Source organism: Ovis aries, chromosome 2, assembly GCF_016772045.2.
Source record: "Ovis aries strain OAR_USU_Benz2616 breed Rambouillet chromosome 2, ARS-UI_Ramb_v3.0, whole genome shotgun sequence".
Taxonomy (NCBI): Eukaryota; Metazoa; Chordata; class Mammalia; order Artiodactyla; family Bovidae; genus Ovis; species Ovis aries.
Genome location: NC_056055.1, coordinates 70347348 through 70363177, shown reverse-complemented (window position 1 = coordinate 70363177; position 15830 = coordinate 70347348). Strand labels below are relative to the sequence as shown.

The following is a 15830-nucleotide window of genomic DNA, read 5'->3' as shown; positions in this document are numbered from 1 at the left end:
TTGGAAGAGAAAAAAAAATTAGGATTTACCCATTGATGACCCCATTTGAATAGCCCAGGTGTTCAGCAAAGGATTCCTTTAAAAGAGAGAGAAGAAAAAGGATTTTTAAAAACAGATCTGTAATTATTGACATAATAATTATTCTATTACTGAGGTCATCCTATTTCTAGAATGCAATTAAACAAAATAATAAGTAAAAAAAATACTCCTTATGAAAAGAACCAGGAACTCAAAGCCTTTGAATTCAGACTACAGCTTTGCCAGAAATATATCCTGTAAGTTTCAGCAAGGCTCTAGACTCTCATACTGAGATGACAGCGTTAGTTCACTCATTAAACAGTGATTAAATGTTCGCTGGCCCAGGGCTGTGGTAGGCAGGTACTGGGGAACCAGAAAAAAAAGGAAGTAAAGGAAGTACCTACCCCCCAAGGAGCTTAGAGTCTAGATAAGAGGAAGAGCTTAATAGAAGCAAATCAGGATTAATATACACACATCAATATATTATGGAACTGTTCAGCAGTAAAAGTCATGATGATGATATATGTAGTAAGTATACAGATCTTAGCTTAGTGCAGTCGTAACATCCCTTCCACACTGTGCTTTTCTGCATTATAAATAAGGCCCTAAGTGTACACTACCCCTCAGGTAACTGGCATCCACTTTTAAAATACAGAACTTAACTACATATTTCCCTCCTCACTGATTTGGTGGAAGAAATAAATAGCTGTTCCCCATGTGATTTTCGTATCCCTACTTGATGGAAGGGGAGGCCATCTGTAGGGAGGAGAGCACGTCACACCTTCACTTAACCACCGGCTGTCTCCCTTCTCTGCCTCCCTTCCCTCCTGAATCACCAAAGCTTTCCTCCAAGGGGACCAGATCTTTCCTTCTGGGCTCCACTCTCAAACATGCTCATCATTTACAGGGGCCCTGGCCGCTCCGGATGCTGCCCCGCTGGCAAAATGAACACTGATGGATCACAGCCCAAAACCCCTACTCTGACTCCAGGAATCATGCCTTTCCTCCCTACAGGTGGCCAATCTCAACTCAATTTTTGAGGTTCCATCTGTTTCCATCTGTATGTATCAGTGGATGGTGATACGGTCAGGTATCAGCAGCATTTAAAAACCTCTGTTTTCATTTCTCTGGTTTAAAGATCCTCAGGGAGGCAGTGGGCCCAATTAGGAGACTGGGTTTCTCCTATCAGGAATATGAACAAAGGATGTGTAAGCAAGTGAAACGAAGACAAAAGCAAATTGCACACACAGTCTCTGGTTCACAAGTATGATACCTTTGCCAGTCACTGTGGGTCTTGTTTCCAGGAATATCCTCCCAAAAGTTTTTCATGTTAAAAAAATTGCAAATCAAAGTCTGTCTTTCTATGGACTGCTACTTAAAATGTAAACAGGCAGGGAAAGGAGGGCATGTTACTTAAGCTTAGCTTCTCTGATCCCCCTCCCCACTTCCCAGGTGTTCCAAACAGAAGCTTGAGGGTAAAAGGCACTCCCCCCAACCCGTCCTGATATGACCCAGTTTGTTTCAAAAGTGCATTTTGGTATGACAGATGAAGTAAGACTGATACTTAATTTTCATAAGTCTGAAGTCCTCAAATCCTTATTCAATCCTGAATATTCATTGTAAGGACTGGTGGGAAGCTGAAGCTCCAATACTTGGCCACCTTATACAAAGAACTGACTCATTGGGAAAGACCCTGCTGCTGGGAAAGATTGAGGGCAGGAGGTGAAGGGGACGACAGAGAATGAGATAGTTGGATGGCATCACCGACTCAATGGACATGAGTTTGAGCAAGCTCTGGGAGATGGTGAAGGACAGGGAAGCCTGGTGTTTCACAGTCCACGGGATCTCAAAGAATCAGACATGACTGAGCAACTGAACAATGACAAATCCTGTATATTTTTGCTGAATATCTAAAAATTGTTTTTAAGAAAATATAAGATGGTAGGTGACAGGTTAACCTGATATGATCCCAATCATTTTCACCATTAGACCTTTTTTTCAGCTCCCCCAATCCAACATGGGTTTCCCTGGTGGCTCAGTGGTAAAGAATCCATCTATAATACAGGAATCACAGGAGACGTGGGTTCAATCCCTGGGTTGGGAAGATCCCCTGGAGGAGGGCATGGCAACCCACTCCAGTCTTCTTGCCTGGAGAATTCCCATGGACAGAGGAGCCTGGTGGGCTACCGTCCATAGGGTCACAAAGAGGCAGACACGACTGAAGCGACTGAGCATGCGTGCCTGCAACCAAACAAGCCACCCCCACTAATACACTGATAGCTTATGGCCTGTTTATTATCACATTTCTGGTTTACCCGACACTTCGTATGTTCTTTAGTTTAAACATTTATCCTTCTGCCAGCCCTAGCATCTATCACCATCTGATGACAAGTCAAATACACTATAGCTTGGAGATGCTAAGTGACATACAGCAGGTTTTTACAGAGGTAAAAGTGGCCTGGGGTATGGACTCATTGCCACACCATGGACTCTCCTGCTATGTGTCTAAGGAGGCTTGTCAGTGGGACCTTGCCCTCATTCCTCCCTACAGTTGTTGCCATTGTCATTTTGCTCAAACCAAGGCCTTTTTACTCTCTAAAAGGCCTGTTCCCTAAAGCAACAGCAGTGTCAGGAGTTAATTCTAATTTCATCCTACAGCTGGGACAGGACTCCAGGATATGGACAGAGGTGCAGTATATACTCTTACCTAACAAGCATGATTACCAAAAACAAGGATTAAAAAAAAAGAAGAAGAAAGAAAAAGAATCTTCAAAGTCAAGAACATTTCAGTCTCATTCCTAGGAATATGCTTCTGAAAGTTAAATCCCTAGAACCTTCTATTTATTTATTTGTTAATAAACCAGTGAAAAATACAGAGCCTGCAGGTCCTGCCCCACGCCTCCTGCTCCTCTGCAGTGGACAGTAAGCAGCAGTAACTGCTGCCAGGACCGCACACATCCAAGGCAACCTTGAAAAGTGGAGGCTACAATTCTGACCCCTTTCCCTTCCTGCTCAGGTCAACGGCTCCTACTGGGGTAAAATTGTCAATTTAGGAAACTCATTCACATGTAAGGAACAGGGCAGAAAATGTCCTCTCCCCTGAAAATAGCTTCCTAGAGACCAGAGCATCAGGATTAAAAAACCTGGATTTACACCGTCATAGAAGAACCCAGAAAGGAAAAATACAAATCTAAGAAACAGTCTAAAGTCAGTGATCTTCACAGAGCAAATATTTCAGGAACATATTTCCCTTCAATGAATATAAATCCATTCTTTTAGTATTTTTTCACAGCATCCTTCTGAGAAAGCTGGATGTATCTGTCATTATCCTCCATGTCAGAGCACCTACCATAATGAGGCAATTCACAGTACTTACCCAAACCCACATAATGAGCCCTGGTTTACAGCATTTTCTCACCACTTAGAACTCCTGCCTATAAAATTCCAGATGCCCAAGTGTCTGATGCCAATGAGAATCCATAACCAGAAACCTCATGTCTGTTAATTCTGCTTATCAAGCTACCAGACCATGTAGTTGCAACTTCCACATGTTTTAAGTTTGCTTTATTTTTTTATTATAAAAATTTTTTTTCAATGTAGTATTAGTAGAAACTGAACAACTAGGATCAGGGTCACAACGGAGACCGCAGGCTTACCTCAATGTGCTGAAACATATATGGGTGATTACAGATCTTTCTCAACTGCATGATGGTGTTCATTAGTGTCTTAGCACCGCCTTTCCCCTAAGGACAAGCAGAGGAGAGTCAGAATATACGTTATTAATTGATCAGCTATTTCCCATTTTTAAAAAGTAGGTTTCCATAGAAAGAGCAAAGAGCCATAGGTCATCTCGGTAGCCTACACTTCCTACTGTCCAAAGTTCCGGTTACTATTACACAGCCGTTTCTGAATTAGATAGACCATCTTCCATGTGAGTTATCTGAGAGGAGGGAATTATGTCCAGTGGATGGCTTTGAGACATGACTGTCCATCCTGTAGGATTCTGGGAAGACAGAAGAATGGCACAGATGCCCAGGGATGAAACTGGCTTTTAAAACCTTCTAAAATGCTAGCCTACCCTTAGGCAGATATATTGTGTGCAGACTTACACGAAAAGAACTATTTTCATGATATGAACACCAAGACGGTATTCATTTCTAACTGCTCCAATACAGGAAAAAGGCCAAGGGATTTCCTTTGGCAGCAACAATAACAGCTCCCCAAAAGGCCCTGTAATTTGCTTTGACAAATCAGCAGTCGTGGGGATACTTCCTGGGAGTGTCCAGCGGCACAGCCCTAAGAAGAAAGCTGACAGCACCTTGAGTTGTAGCACCTTCCACAACGTACCTTCTTATCTTTCTCTGAACCATCTGTGAGGAGGATCCCCTTGGCTTGCATGTGGCGATACAGAATCTTCTGCAGAGCTGACATGTCACACTTGATCACATACTCAACCTGGGGAAAGAAGAACAGTACCTAGGTTAAGAGCAGGAGAGAGAAGGTGCCTGTCCTAAGAAGATGGTTGAGACATGGCGGCTGGTGGCTCTCCTGGAATCATGAAGCTATCTCTTTCTGCTTCTTGGATTCATGGAGACTGGGGAGGGAGGCGTGATGGAGAGCCCACAGTCATCACTGCTCAAGGTACCATTATACGGAAGGGACTTGCAAAAGGTGATATGTCACTCAGGCCAGGGTCATGTTTCCTGAAATTTCTTGACTTGTTCCACGTTTGAGAGAGAGAGGCTGGCAGACTGTTCAAGTTCAAATATATTCAATACAGAGTGTATGTATATATATACATGGCTTCCCTGGTGGCTCAGATGGTAGAGTCCAACTGCCTGCAATGTGGGAGACCTGGGTTTGATCCCTGGGTTGGGAAGATCCCCTGGAGAAGGAAATGGCAACCCACTCCTGTATTCTTGCCTGGAGAATTCTGTGGACAGACGAGCCTGGCTGGCCGCCATCCATGGGGTTGCAAAGAGTCAGACACGACTGAGTGACTAACTTTCACTTTCACATATATATGCATTTCCTCTGCTTCCCAACTATACCCTGTTTCATACAAACAGACCAGTTTGAGGAAAACCAGTACCCAGCCAATATCCCCCGATTTTTTGGGGGGGAAAATATCTTTTTAAATGATCCTGTGTGGCTGGCTTCCCTCAATTCTGATCCTAAAAGGAGATTCATAAGCGCCTAGGTTGACTGTAGGTAATTACTCTCTGCTTTTGAAGGATGAGAGGATACGGATACTACCTAGTGGGGACAGTAGGCGAAGGAGAGGAGTGACTCCACAATTAAATGCAGCTTTATGATCATCTTCTTTAGAGGCAAGGCCTTGTGTGCTTCCACTTGAACAACGGAAAAATCCAGTTTTAAACTGTGACAGAATTCACGTGCGGGTGTTTTCACACACACCTGCAATACTTCTCACACACTCCTAATGCACGCAGTCTGCCTTAATTATTTCCTATTATTATTTTTCTTTATTAAAAAAAATCCCCAGAATACAAATATATAATTTTCATAATAAACATCAGATTAACGCCTAGAAATCTGCAGAATGTGATTAAAAGTAAATCAGCGAGCTGCCTAATGTTTAACAAACTGATTAAAAGTGATCAGGTTATTTTCAGCTCTGAGGACCAGAGTGAGGAGGTCACAGATGAAGAGAAGCTGAATATTCATTCGACTGTTGCTTTAGAAGGGGTCTGTCAGGCCAGCTGGAACCGCAATTAATAGCATTTTGCCACTTGTTTTGATGCACCAAATCAGATTAGAGAAAGATGAGCTCTTTTGCAGACAAGTAAGGAAAAACAAGTGACCCGCCATAAAGTTTTTAATGATCTTCTTGGCCAGAGAAGAAGAACATCTCCAAGTTTTAATAAATAAGGATGCACTTAATATGGGTTTTGTGTTTTACAGACTTGATCGTGGCATGTTTTAAAGTATTTTGACTTTTTCAAGTGCTGTTAACTCTCCATGTAATTGATCATGGTGAAGAAAATATTAAACAACTTCAGACTTTGCAAGCATAATGATAAAAATGACACCGAGGGCTAATATTATTGAGCTCTTTCTATGGACCAGGCCCTGTGCAAAGGTGCTTGGTGTGCCTTCTCCCATTTTACCATATAAGAGCTGTAGGGCAGAGTTAAATCTAGTGGTGTTTGCATTTTACAGATAAGGAACTTGAGCATCAGAAATGTTAGGTGACTGGGCTGAAATGATGCAGCTATTCAAGGATCCAGTTAGGACTGAACCAGACTGCACTTTCTTAAGCTCTACGTTAAACATAACCAAGAAGACTTTCAGGCTCCCTAGTTCTGCCCTGATGTTCATCTTCACCTGAGCCTCACTGCCCACCAGCTTGTGCACACCTTCCTGAGAACGGAAAGGACTGCTGAGGCAAGCTTTAAGTGCACTAGGAGATGGCACATCCAACATGGGGGACCGGCACCCTCAACCTCCTTCTCATCAGTTAGCTGCTGCCAAGAGCTGGATGGGAGGGCGTGTGGGAACGAGGCACGCACGGTGATGCCATGCAGACAGGGAGGCCGGACAACCCCACAGGGGCTGAGTCAGCAGAGAAGTGAGCTCATCCCTAGGACCTGACGGCTCCTGCAGAAAGGGGACCTCCCCTCAACCCTCCTTCCTCACACCACTAGGGAATCACAGACGCTGGTGTGATACACATCACCAAAATCACCATTCTAAGTTTCACAACTGTATTTTACGTTTGCTCCTTGTAACTTCCCCAACGAGTCCAAGCTATTTTGTCTTTGTATCTTCCTATAGTCTTAGGGCTGCCTTTCTAAATCTCACTCTTCCTGAGGGCTCTTTGTAAGGTCTTCCCTGATCACCACACCTATCAGTCAATCCTCCTTTTTATTTCTCACAAACAAGCGTTTATTAAGCTTTTTTGATGGCAATCCCTTACCAAGAATACATGTTAAAGTACCTCTTCTGAATACATGCCCATATATTTATGAATTACATGCCCATGTATTTATTTATGAGTCATATGCTTGTGCTAATATTAAAGCCTCAAAACACAGGTTAGTTTTAGGACATGGGTCAATATTAGGCTCTTGTTTTACATCTACATTTCAAGGGGCCAAGGTGATGCCATCTGACTTTTCAGCCAGTTACACCCTGATCCACAGGGATCTCTCACTGACTGACTCTCCTTCTATGGCAAGGACCTTTGCTCCTTATGGGCTTCCCAGGTGGCGTTCGTGGTAAAAGAACTCGGCTGCCAATGCAGGAAACATAAGAGATGAGGGTTCGATCCCTAGGTGGGGAAGACCCGCTGGAGGAGGAAATGGCAACCCACTCCCGTAGTCTGCCTGAGACCACAGTCCATAGGGGAGCAAAGAGCTGGACACAAGTGAAGTGATTTAGCATGCAAGCACCCTGATCACTCTACAATGGGGCTGGTGAAAATTCACACTAGGAACAGGAGAGGTGGCAGGTCTGCACTTTTCCCACTGTCCACCTGCTCTTACTCTGTTTCTCTTGTTTTCAACCTGTGATCCTGGGATCTTTTAAAAGTCTGTCATCCATCCTGAGGGTCAGGGGTGTTAGTTAAAATGAGATCATCCTAAAATTCCTTTACCTGGATATGGGGAAACCCACAACGCTGACAACAGGCAGAGAGCAAAAGAACCCAACTGTGAGGGTGGATGGATGACCGATGTCCTGGGTGGGGGTGCTCCCCCTCACGCTCCCCATCCCCAGGATAACCGACACAGTCTAGGCCAGTCACCTGCTGGACTCTGTGACATAGGCTTAAATACCACATGGGTACCAGGGTCTGTATGTTAAATCAAAAAACCATAATTTTTTTTTACTTTTTAGGATAAAAATGAATATCAATAAAAGCTCTAAAATCTTCCTTCCACACCCCAGTGGACTACTAGTAAGCACCCCACATATATATACACAGACATACACCCACATGCGCTCTGGAGACCCCTGTCCTAAAGCACTTGAATGCCTGGATCCCTCAACCTGATGGGGTGGGTGATGCTGCCCTTCACTGTCATGCCACCATTCAGCAACATCGCACACCATGCCTCCAATTTCTGGTAAAGCTCCTGCACCTCCCACCCCCGCCCGAGTGCTGTGCAGTGCACAGAGCAAGCCGTCAGAGCCACGCATCAAGAAAAGGGCAGACTGACACTGATGAGGCGAGGGAAGCCTTTGTAAGAATCACACCATCTCAAACGCTGCTGGGTCTGAGTCGTCTCCAAAAGCCTCGACGGCCCCTGATTAGAGCATGAATTTGAAAGTTCCTCAAAATGGGCTGATGTTAAAGGAAATAAAATCTATATATGACTCTGTAATAAGGATGCTTCTCCCAACAGGTTAGACTTATGACGGCCACTGGGACTATTATTTTCAAAGGACAGGTAAAACTGGGGTGCCAACCTCATGGACATGACAATTACCTCCTACGACTCATTATGTTGGTAAATGACCAAACTGGTCCCTTCAAGGAGCCAAATCAGGTGGTTACAGTGGCCCAGACCCTCCTCCTATATAACCCGGGAAAAGCTTTCAACCTTTATTCATAGTTTCTCCCTAAACACTATTCCTTAAAGGATGTATTATTAGAACAGGAAACCCAGACTACTGTGTGATACATGATCACTTTGTGTATTGAGATTTCCAAACAATAATATTAAATTTATTAAAGTCCTGGGTTCTGAAATCTATGGCATGAAACCATATGGAAGTTTCTTACAAAGTCATGTACACGTCTATGACCAAGCCACTCTTACATACTTCCTAAAATGAAATGCAAACCTATGCTCACACAAAAGCCTATACACAAATGTTCACAGCAGACAAGCACAACTGTCAAAAACTATAAACCGCCCAAATGTCCTACAATTAAATTGATAAACTCTGCTGCATCCATGCAATAGAATACTACCCATTAATAAAAATGAAACAGCTACTGATACATCCAACACCTTGGATGTTTCTCAAATTCATTATGCTGAATGAAAAGCCAGATGCAGAAGGTCTGATGAGACATATTGTCTGATTCTATTCCTCCAACATTCTGGAAAACACAAAGCTATGAGGATGGAGGATGAACCATCGGTTGTAAGAGGCTAAGGGCAAAGTGAGAGCATGACTAAAAAGTGACCGCACCAGGGAATTTTGGGTGGGTGGGGGCACTGGGAGACAGAATTGTTCTGTATTTTGATTGTGATGCAGTTAACATAACTAGGAGACCTGGGTTTGATCCCTGGAGAAGGAAATGGCACCCCACTCCAGTACGCTTGCCTGGAAAATCCCATGGATGGAGGAGCCTGGTAGGCTACAGTCCATATGGTCGCAAAGAGTTGGACACGACTGAGTGACTTCACTTTAACGTAACTGTCTTTGTCAAAACTCAGATCTATATACCAAAGAAGAGTATATTTTATTATATTTAAATTAAAAACTAAAATGGAAATCTACTTCTATAATTGATTCTTTTTCATGGAAACATTTGAGCGTTGCTTCTATAAAAGATTTAGCCTTTTGCTGCCATCCACCACAACGCCTTTCTAGATTCTTTATACAGCCTGAGAAAGACATACATGTCTGTGTCTACAAGCAGATGGTGGCAGAAGAAAGCTCCTTTCCCCCAAGGATAACACGTAGGTGGCAGATTTTCCCCAGATCAAAGTCCTAGCAAGGTAGAAAGAACAAAGAGTAGACACTGGCCAAACCACATCAACAAGAGCTACATACACATGCTAAGGGATTAGTTCATCACCTTAAAAGGGTGATGGTAAAATGCCAGGACCAGTGGACACCGAGAAACTTGACGTGAACAGGAAAGCAGAACCAAAGTCAGGAACAGAAACAGCAGGGCAATAGAGAAAGGAAGGACTCCGGGAGCAGCAGCTGTCCCCAGGGGAGCCTAAACACGTGCCAGGCATTGTATTATGAGTACTGCATCCATGTAATCCTCTTCTATAAAGCATGTGTTATCTATTTTCTAGTTCACTGCTGAGAACACTAAGACCCACTGGTTTAAGTAACATGCCCAAGAGCACACTGTTAGCAAGAGACAGAGAAGCAGCGGGGACCCAGGTCCACTCTGACAGGCAGAGCCCATGATTTCCACCCCACCAAGTTACCTCCGGAAAAAGGTAGCTTATCCATAGATTATACAGACATACCTCGGATATAGCACAGGTTCAGTTCCAGGCCAACACACACAGGGTGCAATAAGGTGAGTCATATACATTTTTTTTGTTTCCTAGTGCACATAAGTCATGTTTACACCACACTACAGTCTATTAAGTGTGCAACAGCACTATGTCTAAAAAACATTGTACATACCGTAATCAAAAATACTTCACGTGTGGAAAATGCTATCCTCTAAGCCTTCAGTGAGTCATAACCTTTTTGCAATAGTAACATCACAGATCATTGATCACAGATTCCCATAACAAATTTAACAATAATGAAAAAGCTTGAAATTCTTCAAAAATTACCAAAATTTGTGACACAGGGACATGAAGTTAGCAAATACTGTTGGAAAAATGGTGCCGATAGATTTGCTTGAGGCAGGGTTGCCACAAACCTTCATTTTGTAAACTATGCAATTTTGCAAAATGCAAACAAGGTCTATATATATGGGTGTTTAATATACCTCAAATATAAAAATTTGGGTATTAAAGAGTACAAGTGTACTTCATGCAGGAAACATGCTCTTCAAAATCTAATTAAAAAAAAATAATCAATACTCAGGAAGTTTTCTTGTGAAAAGAGCCATTAAATAAATGTTTTAGCAAAGTAAGGAATTTCTTTGTGATATAACCAACCATCCCATGATCCTTATGGTGCAAAAGTCTGTATTTTAATCAAATGGACTTCTTAAAAACAGGGCATACTTTCAACTTGTAATATTTTTTAAATCTATCTACATTAGCCAGTCCTGGAAATCAGTAAACAAGATTTAGAAGTTTTATGGGATGAATGAATGAGTAAGTTCAGATAATTGTCTTTCATTGTATTTGTTGCTTCTTAAGAAACAAAAGGAAGAATGGGGAAAATTAAAATCTTTAACATTTCATTTCTGTAAGTTCTGGATCTCAGTAACACTAAAGGAAGCTATATGACCATTGTACCCATTCCCCAGCTTATTCAGTAACTAAGGTCCACCTTGAACAGAAAGAGGGTTATCCAAAGATGTCAAGACCATATGAAGTCAAAGAAATATTGACAGCATTCAATCCCCAAGATGCATTCACTAGCAAAATAAAACACTTAAATATTTGGGTTTTCACTACGATAAGTGTGGTATAAGAACGGTGTTAATATTTAATTTTTCTCTGACTGCTAAAGATAGGGGATTAGGGGACAAAATTCTCTCTTGGTAAAGTAATCAACTTTGTATAATATCTTGCCAGCTCCCACTTAAAAATGAATAGGATGAACCATTCTGTCCAAAAAAATAGAGTCATTACACAGAAAAGCACAATGATGCAAAACACACATTTCAGAATTGGCTCCTCTAAAGAGAAAAGTTACATTAAACTAGCTCATGCAGCAAACAGTGCGCAATGCCAAATAATCTATCTGTAAGAAAATGAAACGCAGAACTCCAGTGTTTGGAACTCCAGAGGTTCCAAAATATGATGAGAAACATATTAAACTAATACCCAAATCCAGTCCAAAAATGTGGCGCTAAGGGCTCAAAAAGACATCCTAAAGCCCTGAAAAATCAGTGTCCAAAAACTAATCTGAAAAATATTTCCTTAAGATGTTCATAGAATCTTAATTAGATGATGTTATCTATAATAAGAACCCTATTTTTCACTTACTATCATAACAGTGACATCCCAAGCATCTGACATTAAACACATTTCCGGGAAATGTGGCAAGCATTTACTAGGCCTTCTGATAAGGATACAAGCCCCGAACTCATAGCCTTACGTGGCTCAAAGCAGAACACTTTTATGGCGCCTACAAGAGTGAACTCAACAAGGTTAGTAAAATTAAAAAAAAAAAAAAAAAGAAAAGAAATTCTAAAGTTAAAATAGAATGTCAATTCATGTAATGTTAAGTTAATGTAAGTTAAAGCTAAAATGTAATGACAGTGATTTGGTAATTTTCAAAAATCTGTCCCCAAACTTTTGGAAACCAAGATGAAATGTTCAAATTTCCATTCTCTCTCTACACTAAACCCTCCAGCTTCTCTCTAACAACTACAACAAAAAAGTCCTTTAAGATATTTTCCAGTTACCTGGAACTAAAACACAAGCCTGCTATTTCAGAAACACCATTTCAGGGGCAGGTAATTTGAATATAATGGCAGAGGGAAGAAATCACAACTTTTGAATTTGCAACATACCTTTTCTGGAAGCTGAGATTCAACTTCTTTCTTCAGCCTCCTCAGTAGGAAGGGTCTCAACACCTTATGCAGACGTCTGATGATCAATATAGTTTCTTCTTCATTTAAGTCCACCTGCAAGAGAGCCTTAGATGAATTTGATCCTTTTTTTTTAAAGGTTACTTCATGTAATAACTCTTTATACTATATTTATTATTGGTTTCAATATATGTCTGAAATTTTATGTGCATTAAGGCCAAGTTTATACCCGTCATGTACACCTCAGAATTCTGTTCCCACCTGCCTACCAGGTGGTAACAGAACAGCCTCTAAACAGATGTCTTTGTCTGAATGCTGACTTCTATGAAAAAGATTTCAGAGCCCCCAGTTTCAGACTGGGAGTGTTAACAGCTCAGAATTGGATGGGATATGATTGTGACAAAGGCTGATTGAAGACTGAACTTGAACATGAGTAAAAGGGTAATAGTTAATGTGTTCTTACTTAAAACTGAGGGCTTCCTTGGTAGCTCAGCTAGTAAAGAATCTGCCTGCAATGCAGGAGACTCGGGTTCGATTCCTGGATTGGGAAGATCCCCTGGAGGAGGGCATGGCAGCCCACTCCAGTATTCTTGCCTGAAGAATCCTCATGGACACAGGAGCCTGGCGGGCTACAGTCCATGGGGTCTCAAACAGTTGGACACGACTGAGCAACTAAGCACAGCACTTAAAATTGAAGCAGTAAGTTGGGCTCTTAACTTTGTCTCAGATGCAGAAACATACCAACAGTACAGAGCTTGAACATGAAAAGAACAAGAATATATACAGTTTATGCTGGTGGGTTGCTAAGCCCCTCTACCTGATTGCTCTGCTCTGCTGTGATTTTGTTCAAGTTCAGTCCCATTTGTAAATCCTCTGCTTTCTCTTTCACCTTCCTCCACTAACCTCTAGGGGGCAGAGCTGATTGATGTTACCTTCTTCAAATGGGCAAGCCAATGAATTCCTGACAAAAGGCAAGGGTACCTATAATATACCTCAAAATTAAAGGGCCAAATGGTTCCAACACAAATATCTGTAAAGCATTTTAAGTGTTTTCATTCCTATACTTAAGAAATCACTAATCAAAAGGACAGGTCCCTGTTTCTAATAAATGAGTTTTTAAGAGAAGGCAGAGAAAGGAATAATAAGAAGAAACTTGAAAACAGCTACTCCAAGGTTTGAGGAATATTTATATACGCACAAAACTGAGATTCACATTAAAATCTGAAAACAATGCATACAGAAAATAATTATACACTAGTTTGGCTTTACACACAAACTCTTAACATGGAAATGGTTTAAGGGGAAGCCCAAGTTTATAACAAGAAAATATTTTTTTTCAAGGTTTACATTTGGTTGGTTGAGCTGTGGTTAAACAGACTGAACAAGTATCTCTGTATCTATCCTCCCTGTGGTCCACAGCAGTTAAGCATTCCACCGGTCAGGAACACCCTCTGCTGGCCTAGTTACCACACTGGCGAAAGACAGTGGGATTAGGACACCCTAGATCCTAGGATCACTTACCCATTACTGGATCCATTCTCTCAGGATGGAAAAATATCCCTGGAGTGAACGCATACCCACCCACTGACTGGCTTCCTGATATTCTACAACACCGTACACCTCCTTGTGGTCTCAGCTTTAGGTCCCGTCATTTCATTTCTTTGTCATGCAGTGGGGAAAATAAATGTTAGGCCAGTACCCTCTCTCCAGTCATGGCAAACGGCGCATTAAACCACTGCTCGAATGTGCTGCAGCTCTTAAAAATGGTGGGGAGGAGGAAGTTGAGGAGGGCCCAGAGTTCCGGGAGCTTATTCTGCAGTGGGGTCCCGGTCAGGAGGATCCTTCTGGGGGCCACGTAGTGCGTGTTGAGGACCTGAGTCAGCTTGCAGTGGTGATTCTTCATTCGGTGGCCTTCGTCCACTATCATGTATTTCCACCGGATCTGTAACGCAAGAGGAAGCACCAACATGTGGTGAGCGAGGGAAAACACAAGTATCCCCAAGAGGCCAGTGCTGATGTGGAAAACCAAAGAGCTCATGCTTGGTCCAGGCTATGGCATAAAAGACTCTCAACAGTCTTATTTCCTATACCTGACAGTCATGTCACGCACAATGTAATGATGGGATGAAATGACAGAATGTGATCCCTAATTACCTTTTCACAAAGAAGGCAACTAGGGCCCAGAAAGAAACAGCTGGGCCAGGACTAGCGCCTGTGTCTTCCCATCTAATACCTCTTCTATCAATGCTATGTCATGACAGCCTGCCAGATTTAAAGGCTACATAACCACTTCTCATGATGAGTACAGAATATAGTTCCCCACTTGAAGCAGAGGTTAATGACTGATTCCTCCAAGACAACATCAGCAAGTGCCTATAGCAGAAGACCTCTGGCTTCATGCCCTTTTTCTATTACCTCGGCTGACTACTACCTTCAGGGCTTGGCTCCTGTTCTTTCTTTAAATCTGAACTTAGTTGCTAAGAATAAAAGTTGGAATACTTCACCTAAATATCTGGACATCCAGCTTCTTTTAAAACATTAGAAGATCCAGCAACCTGGACTCTCTTGCTTCACACGTATTCCTGACCTGACAGGTCTAGGACCCCGGTTTCAAGACGTCTAAAATGAAAGGACAGACTCCCTGGCAGAGACGGCGGTACTAAAATAGCATTCTTCTGTTTATGCCAAAACTTCAGAATTAAACACAATATATTCCTCCAGCATGACTGAGTCACTTCAAAAATAAAGAATGACCATATGACACGATCTCCCTTTCTAAGTCTACACACAGTCCCCTTCCCCTCTCACGTCTAACCCTTCAGCCCCCTCCAAGGTCACTGTTTCTCAAAGTGAGAACAATGAGGAATATCCCACAAAGCCTATCCAATCCCCACAAAACAGTGGCAATGGCCAAGAAGAGCATCTGGCGTTCAGATGTCCCTGGATCCCGTTGCAAAGCTCTTAGAGAGGAAGGAGAAGCAAAGAATTCCATGAAGTCTCGCCTTCCTCAGCAGAAGCACCAGGAAAATCAGGGGAAAAGAATAAAACATCACTCAGGAAGGGAGGTCCGGGTAAAAGAAACTACCAGAGGTGTTTTGGGGTTCCCCCCACCACTTCCTCCACCTCCTCTAAGAAAATTCCTTAAGAATAATCAAAGTTGTACAATCAATTGTCCCAAACTTACCAATAAAAGAGGCCAGAAGATAAAAATGTACTTAATCAATATTCTAAATCCACCTTCCTGCCTAATTTGAAGGTCTATGATTTTGCTATCGGATCTACTGCTAATTAGGTCTTCCACTCAAAACAAACTACTACCCTTTTCTAGATTTTCATTTCTCCAGAAACAAAGGCAATACAGCTCGTTACCAGGCGTCTCCGATGAATTTTGAAATGCATATGCAGAAGACACGATACAAATTTTCTC

At 42.1% G+C, this 15830-nt stretch overlaps 1 protein-coding gene across 11 annotated transcripts in view; it reads right to left on the bottom strand.

The window, feature by feature from the left end:
• Positions 1-15830, bottom strand: part of SMARCA2 (SWI/SNF related, matrix associated, actin dependent regulator of chromatin, subfamily a, member 2) — a 176650-nt gene that overhangs the window by 88976 nt on the left and 71844 nt on the right. For all 11 annotated transcript variants that reach the window (XM_060410937.1, XM_027964526.3, XM_060410946.1 and 8 more), the window contains exons 18-22: positions 14103-14345; positions 12386-12499; positions 4366-4473; positions 3675-3761; positions 30-76 (exon numbers count right to left, since the gene is read on the bottom strand). In XM_060410937.1, coding sequence (XP_060266920.1) covers positions 30-76; positions 3675-3761; positions 4366-4473; positions 12386-12499; positions 14103-14345 — 599 coding nt within the window. The remainder of the gene's footprint in view (positions 1-29; positions 77-3674; positions 3762-4365; positions 4474-12385; positions 12500-14102; positions 14346-15830) is intronic.